General features: G+C 32.8%; 1 protein-coding gene across 1 annotated transcript; it reads left to right on the top strand.

Annotated features, from left to right (window-relative positions):
- The first annotated feature begins 477 nt into the window (after positions 1 to 477).
- LOC131597849 (uncharacterized) lies at positions 478 to 3,408 on the top strand. The gene is made up of 4 exons (XM_058870512.1): positions 478 to 481; positions 1,631 to 1,683; positions 2,177 to 2,918; positions 3,311 to 3,408. Exons 1-4 carry the CDS (start codon positions 478 to 480, stop codon positions 3,406 to 3,408), a joined length of 897 nt encoding a protein of 298 aa, XP_058726495.1.
- Positions 3,409 to 8,650: the final 5,242 nt, after the last annotated feature.

Genomic DNA, 8,650 nt, shown 5'->3' with positions numbered 1-8,650 from the left:
TCATCAATTGACTCCTTGACATGGTTAACACATAGTTGACCGTCATCAATTCATCTGTTACACGCTTCACACATAGTTGACCATCATGAGTTGACTCCCTGACATGGTTAACACATAGTTAACCGTCATCAGCTCATCTGTAACACGCTTTGCACATAGTTGACCATCATCAGTTGACTCCCTGACATGTTTATCACATAGTCGGACATCATCAGTTCATCTGTGACACGCTTCACACATAGTTTACCATCATGAGTTGACTCCCTGACATGGTTAACACATAGTTGACCATCATCAGTTCATCTGAAACACGCTTCACACATATTTGACCATCATCAGTTGAATCCCAAACATGGTTAACACATAGTTTACCATCACCAGTTGAATCCCTGACATGGTTAACACATAATCGGACATCATCAATTCATTTGTAACACACTTCACACATAGTTTACCATCATCAATTGAATCCCTTATATGGGTAATACATAGTTGAGCGTCATCAGTTTATCTGTAACACGCTTCGCGCATAGTTGACTGTCATTAATTGACTCCCTGACATGGTTAACACATAGTTGACCGTCATTAATTCATCTGTAACACGCTTCACACATAGTTGACCATCATCAGTTAACTCTTCGACATGGTTAACACATACTTGACCGTTTCCAGCTCATCTGTAACACGCTTCGCACACAGTTGACCATCATCAGTTGACTCTCTTACATGGTTAACACATAGTCGGACATCATCAGTTCATTTGTAACACGCTTCACACATAGTTTATCATCATCAGTTGACTCCCTGACATGGTTAACACATAGTTGACCCTCATCAGCTCATTTGTAACACGCTTTGCACATAGTTGACCATCATCATTTCTTTTGTAACATGGTTATTATTATTATTACTATTGTTATTGTTATTATTATTATTATTACTATTATTATTATTTTTGTTATTATTATTATTATTATTATTATGACTATTATAACTATGTATTATTATTATTATTATTATTATTATTATGGTTATTATTATTATTATTATTATTATTATGGTTATTATAACTATGTGTTATTATTATTATAGTTTTTTTATTACTATTAATATTATTATTATAGGTCAAAATAATTTATTTAAACGTGAAAATAACTTTTTTTTAAATAAAAAAAATTATAATTTAAAATAACGTGAGATTTCTAAATTTATACATAATTTATTTTTTAAATTAGAAAAAACAAATTTAAAATTAACGTGAGATTTAATAAGTTAAACATAATTTAATTTTTAAATTAAAAAAAATCAAATTTTAAATTTTACAAAATAGAATTAACGTTAGATTTATTTATTTAAACTTTATTTATTTTTTAAATTTTAAGAAAACATCAACTTTTTAAATAAAAAACAATATTAATAATAATTTTAATGCAAATTTTAATTTTATACAGAATTTAACATTTCTCAGTTTTATATCAAAACAAAGTTTTATCATTTTTATGCTTGTAATGTCAAAATGATGCAGAATTGAAAATGCCCATTTATCATGCTTTGCTTGCAACGATTTCAATTTATTAAGTATCATTTAATGCTAATCATTTGCTGACTTGCTTTTTCCTTTTTACTGTAGCAGCAGACATTGGGAACAGGTCTCTTACTTTATGGAGTGTTATTGTGTGTTGGGTGCACCATACTATCATATGTTCAAATCTGATCCTATGACATTATATTCATTTAAACCCAAAAAAAAAAAAAAATTGAAGTCTCTCACGGTGAGAGACCTAAACAGGTCTCTCACCCTAGCCTGAGCCCAAACCCTAACCCTAACCCTCTTTCCCATCATTCCCCGTCACAATTTTCTCTGCATTTCTCCACCAAAACCTCAAATTCAACCTCATTCGCACTCTCCTACCTCATCCACAAGTTCAACTTCTCCCCACAATTCGCTTCCAAACTCTGCTCCACCCGCCGTCTTGAATTCAAGACCGCTCAAAACCCTGAATCCGTTCTCACATTCTTCAGAAACCTAAATTTCTCCGAATCCCAACTCCGCAATATCATTGCAAAGGCACCATGGCTACTATCCTGCAACCCCTCCAAAAGGGTCTTGCCAAAGTTTCAATTTTTTCTCTCCAAAGGCGCTTCTAACTCTGACATTGTTAATATTGTCTGCAAGAACCCTGTGGTACTTGCTGCAAGCTTGGAAAAGCAAATAGTCCCGGCTTATGAATTGGTTTATAGATTCTTCCAATCCGACAAAGATACTTTTACTTTGTTGAATTTCAATCCGACTTTCTTTGGAGAAAGCCGTGTGGTTCATAACATCAAAGTGCTGGTTGAGAATGGAGTAACAGACTCGAATATTGCAAGATTGCTTCGGAGCCAGTTTAAGATATTCCACATAAGACACATAACGGTGTTGGTGGAGGAATTAAAGCATTTGGGGTTTCATCCTTCAACGTCAATTTTCACAATAGCATTGATTGCAAAAACATCTGTACCCAAAATCCGGTGGAAAGCGAAAGTTGATGCCTTTAAGAAGTGGGGTTGGTCTGATGAAAATGTTGTCGAAGCATTTAGAAATCAACCTCATTGTATGTTAACATCTGTTGATAAGATTAATTTAGTGATGAGCTTTTGGGTTAATCAGTTGGGTTGGGATGTTCTTGCCCTCGCCAAAGTACCAAGGGTTTTTGGGGCAAGTCTGGAGAGAAGGATCATACCAAGAGGCTCAGTTGTGCATTATCTTTGGAAGAATGGTTTGCTAAAAAGGAATGCAAGTTTATCTTCTCCATTTGTGATTAACGAAAAGAAGTTCCTTGAAATATATATAAATCCGTTTAAGGAGGAGGCTTCTGATCTATTAAAGCTTTACCAAGAAAAACTGAATCTTGCACAGAACAAGGACAAATTTTCAGGTATTTTAGCCTTAATTTGCTCTTTTGTTCTTTCTTGGATTTGAACACTTGTTGAGAACTTGATTGGAGTTATAGTTCGAGCTACTTTAGTCAACTTGTTTCATTTCCTATCTGCAAAAATGTAGGTATTGTTTTGATTGATATTCTTTTCAAAATTGTGATGTAAAAGTTGGTTTTTTCTTGCACATATGGACAGTAACAATTTTTGTGATTTGTGTCATTTCCCTCTCCATTCTCGTTTAGTCTAATAATCTATTGCATAGATTCAACTATACTTGAATAGGTTATTGAATTCAGAATGGTTTCAAATAGCGGTTGCAATTATGGTTAGTAGTTTGCCTAACAGCCTATTGCATACATTCAGCTATACTAGACTAGTTTACTGAATTCAGAGTGGCTTCTAGCAGCGGTTGCATTTGTAGTTAGTGGTTACTTCACAAATACCGGAAGTGCAAATAGTTGTGAACATATGCATTTGAAATTATGGTAGTTGTGTAGTTGTCATCAGCTACTAACTATCCTATATTAAGGATGCAACTACTCAAATTACTTCGCAGTAAGCTTTATAAGTTATAAACACAGTATATCCTTATGTAGTGTTTGATTTTGTCACATATTCTGTCGCTGCGAGTTTTCTTTACCTTTTCGCCAACTGATATGGATATGGTTGATTTTATTTAAGGAAATGAGATTTAAAATTATTTGAAGTACCTCTACCAAGTTATTTGATCTATTATACTTATCTTTTTTATGTGACTTACTATTCCAACTGGCACGATAAATATAAACTCGTCATTGCAGGTTCACACAGTTACACAACCAAGGTTGCTGTTTGATTGACATTCTACTGAAAGAGTTTAGCAGCATCTTCTACTTTCATTTTGAAGTTAAATGATAAGTATTAGCATCATGGAGCTCATACAACTGCTTAATAAGTATGTGAAAATAAAAGGGATGTAACTTCGTCTCTAGGTGAGGAAAATTAATATATGGTTTAGAAGTGATCAGCTATGAATTTTTATTATGACCTGCTAGTGCTGCCGAATTGAGTTGCCGCATTTATGTCTCTGAACATAAACTGTTCTGTCTGAAAATTTCCAATTTTTTTCATATTGAACGTCGGCGATTTCATGGATTTGAACTTCAAGCTTCTTTGTCTTCCGCAAGTTTTTTTTCTTTCGTTCACCAAGCTCGCACAAAGACCATGGTTGAAGGGAGAGCTTCAAGTATGTTGTGTCTAACCAGAGGAAGTACCTCCATACCAGTTGAAATCCAAACCAGCATAATGTAAAGAATTTTTTATGTTACTAGCTTTTCCAAATCACATTGTTATTTTTTATGCAAAAATCATTTTATTATTAAAATATTTAACATATAAGAACCTAAAGCTTTCCTGCTCCCCCATAAAGCAAGCAAGCAAGATAACCCCTATTGAATTAGGGGTGGCAAAGCGGGCGACCTGCCCCGCTTCGTCATATGCCCGCAAAAAAAAAAAAACGGGGCGGGCAAGCCCGCAAATTGAAATGTGCATAAAAACCTAGCCTGCCTCACTAAGGTGACAGGTTTGCCTGTCTATTTTTTTTATTTTTTTATTTTTTAATAGATTTTTTTACATTTTAATTAGATTTTTCACATAGTTTATAGAACAATTTTTTATAAAGTATTTTTTAACAAATTTTACCTAAAAATATTGGTGAATTCTAGGGTAAGGGTCCAACTAAATCCCTCACCCATGTACCATTGTTAGCCACCATTAGGGGTGGAAATAGGCTGGGCCGAGCTAGGCTTTGCCAAGCCTAAGCCTGGCCTGTCAAAAAAACTAAAGCCTAAGTCTGGCCTGTAGCCTGTCGTAGGCTTATTTTTTAGGCCTGAGTCTGGCCTTTTTGAAGGCCTGGTTATCCTGTTAGCCTACATAAAAGCCTATTTGTTTTAGGCATATGTAAATAAGCAATTAAAATAATGTTTAAATAGACTAGCTAACTAAAAGAATTTATGAAAATGATGTTCATCAGGTGTTTTCATCTTATTTTCACAAGTTCTTCAAGATAACCAAGTTTTATTAATGTATTTTAATTCAAAGTACAAAACATAACATAATGAAAATAAAAAAGTATTCATATTTATTTAAATAGGCTGGCCTGATAGGCTTAAAAGGCTTTTTTTAGGGCCTGAGGCCTAGCCTTTTTAACTAAATAGGCTTATAAAAAAGCCTAGGCCTTTTCTATTTAAAAATAATCTGTGGCCTGGCCTGAGCCTATATAGGCTGGCCTGTAGGCCCCTGTTATTGGCCTGGCCTATTTCCACCCCTAGCCACCATAGATTAAATAATTGTATGTTTTTTTTTGACCAAGATTAAATAATTGTATTAAATCTTATTATAGAGCTTCCACACCGAGTAAGGATCCTCTCCATTTTTCAAAAGAAATGGAGGTGTCCATTACTATAGTTTTAGTGTAAATAAAAGATATATTTACACATATTTCTAAAAATTATGACACTAATTACACATTTATACATTAAAACTATAGTAATGGACATTTCCATTTCTTTTGAGAAATGGAGAGGATCTTTACTCTTCCACACCCAATAACTTTTTCTTAAGCTCCATTTATCTTTCTTGCATCTACTCCGTTTCAATCTTTCTATATCAGCCATGTGTCAAAAACAAAACAAATCAAATAATTGAAATTAAAAACATAAACATAAGTGAATAAAAAAGAAAATTTAAAAACCGTTATTTTTCTTCCTTCTCTGATAGTCTTTGTGGCGATCCATCGACCTGAATAATGTTCTTATTGTATTAACAAGACTAAGATGAAAACTGGTTGCCTGCAATTGCAATTATATTTATTAGTTTATGTATTCAATTATTCGTTTGATTGATGTTTTCAAAAATAAAAAATCCTAATTTTTAATTAATTGAAGAAATAAAACCTTTAATGCTTTGTATAAGATGTTGAATATGAATGGTAGGAAGAAATTATGTTTTTAACATATTTTGCTTTAAACAGTTTCTAGTTTGAAATTTTTAATGCAAAACAGAATTGCTTTATTATGCACTTTTAATTCTGTTTTGCATTTTCATAGCAAAATGGATTTACGGGAGATTCCAACAAGACAAAGTTACGTTTATACGGTGAGAAAGCGACACTGATAAAAGAAAATACAAATATAAGAATACCGGTAAAAGCCAATATGGTGATACAACAAGAAATATAACGAGATAGCAAAACATAATAGAAGGCTGATTACATAGGCATAACTATAAAGTTCATCCATAAGAGCAGGATTGCAAGTTGAGAAAATAGAGATTTTTTAGCGACGGTAACCGACGGTGGTGACATTAAATAAAAATAGAGGTTTTTGTTTTTTATTCACTTAAATTATCCTTTTGAAAAAGATCAATGAAACTTTTTAAAAAAATTATTGGGTATGGAAGCTCTATAATAAGATTTAATACGGTTATTTAATCTATGGTGGATAATAATGGTACATGGGTGAGGGATTTAGTTGGACCCTCAACCTAGATTTAACCAAAAATATTGCATATATTTACAAATAAATGTAAAAAATAAAACCATCAAGAATTATAATTAGTAGAATTAACTTAAAAAATAACGGATTTTGACGGAACAACGGGTTTTGGCAGGATGGGTCACGGCCCGTTTTACCACCCCTATATTGAACTCACAAGAAGTATTAATCACGCCCATTGCCGGGTCCAATAAAACTGACTTGGACCACACCCTGACTTAAGACTTCTATAGGCCTAACCACCCCTCCACAATGGTAATACACATTGCCAACAATAAATGACTATTGAGAAGCCATAACGAAGATGAGACCGCTATGAAAGAGTTATGTTGCTAAAACAAAACCATGTAGAACAGTGTTCCAAACCATGTATGAATTATCCTATATCTCAATACCTTTCTTATTCAAACTTGTTTCCATCATTTAGTCATTTTGTCGTGTCTCTTAATATATCAAATGAACCAAAATGTTTTGTTGAGGCTAACAAGTTTAAGTGTTAGAGACAAGCAATGCAAGTTAAACTTGCAGCTCTTGACACAAAAGGCACATGGGAGATTATGGATTTGCTGCCTCACATCAAACTAATGGAATATATGTGTATATATATATATATATATTTAAAATCATGTTTCATGTTGATGGCTCAGTAAACATTCAAAGCAGACTAGGTTACAAAAGTTTATAATCAAATTGATGCTTACGGTATTCACGCTCAAGCTCTTCAAAGTCAGAAGACAAGAAGATGCTCTGCACCAAGCTGATTGACTCTGATATTCAAACGTTGTATTCACAAATATGAGTTCAGAAGCAAGTACAAGATGACATGCTATTAAGTCTAATCTCTGACTGACAAAAGGAACGTTAGAAGCTACAAAAGGCAAAGTCAGTAAAAGCAGGAAAAGCATGGCTCGAGGTAGTTGACAAAAATTGAAACATTAAATGCAAAGCTCTACTATTCATACAATTCATTAAATGCAACCCAACGGTCATCTTCTCAAACGCCTATAAATATAGAAGTTCTGATCAGAAGCAGCTAACCAACTCTTGTACAAAATACCAAAACGCTGTCAAATTCAAAGCTCACGAACTTCTTCTTCAACCTCACAAACTCTTGTAATATTTAGTGAGTGTTAAGCTTAGAACTTAAGAGAAATATCACTGTTGTGATTATAGCTTTATAAGAAGCAATTCATACTCTTGTAAACATTATTTTACATTGATTGTAACAGGTTCCTAGAGTGATCAGTGTGATCAGTAGACTCTAGAAGACTTAGAGGTTATCTAAGTGGTGAATTCATAGAGTGATCAAGTTGTGATCTGTATTCTCTAGAAGACTTAGAAGTTATCTAAGTGGAAAACCATTGTAATCAGTTGGATTAGTTGATTAAATCCTTAGTTGAGGTAAATCACTCTAAGGGGGTGGACTGGAGTAGTTTCACTAACAACGAACCAGGATAAAAATAATTGTGTTCATTATTTTTATCTTACAAGTTTTAAAGTTACACTTATTCAAACCCCCATTTCTAAGTGTTTTTTTATCCTTCATATATGACTTTGATTTAGAGTTACAATTATATAGTAAGGATGATTATAACCTATCTTTGAGTTATTTGACCTGAAGGACATGGAGTTGTTGGATGCAGAACAACAATCTTGATGGTAGGAAGGAAATGCTCGAGGAATCTTCTTGCCACCTCCTAAATTGTATTTGATATCCCCACACCTCATATGGTTTTACTATAATACCCTATGTTATTGTTTACATTTTTGAAAAATGGTGCTTTTCAAATTTTTGATTTTTTGAGTTTTTTATCTGAGTTTTGAAGAAATTCACGAGCTTTTACCGGATTTTTGGGGGGATTAATGAATTTTTATCGGGACTTTTAAAAATTACTAGATTTGGATTATCAGACTTTTCAAATACACCAACAATTTTTTTATTGGATTTTTCAAAAAAGTACTAGTTTTTATCAACTTTTTTCAAAAAAATCTACGACTTTTTACTGGATTTTTCAAAAAGCCTATGATTTTTTACCAAAATTTTCAAATAGTCTATGAGTTTTTACCAAAACTTTCAAAAAATCTAGGAGTTTTTATCGGTTTTTTTATTTAAAAAAAAGAGTTTTATTGAATTTTTCAAAATTCACTATCATATTTTTTAAAAATCTATGAGTTTTTACCGGATTTTTCAAAATACA

The sequence above is a fragment of the Vicia villosa genome, linkage group LG4 (assembly GCF_029867415.1).
Source record: "Vicia villosa cultivar HV-30 ecotype Madison, WI linkage group LG4, Vvil1.0, whole genome shotgun sequence".
Lineage (NCBI taxonomy): Eukaryota > Viridiplantae > Streptophyta > Magnoliopsida > Fabales > Fabaceae > Vicia > Vicia villosa.
This window is presented reverse-complemented; position numbering and strand designations above follow the sequence as displayed.

Coding starts and splice junctions, on each gene's coding strand:
- LOC131597849 (XM_058870512.1), top strand. Junction 1,684..2,176: donor GGAGTGTTATTGTGTGTTGG/GTGCACCATACT, acceptor ATTGTCTGCAAG/AACCCTGTGGTACTTGCTGC. Junction 2,919..3,310: donor GAACAAGGACAAATTTTCAG/GTATTTTAGCCT, acceptor TACTGAATTCAG/AGTGGCTTCTAGCAGCGGTT.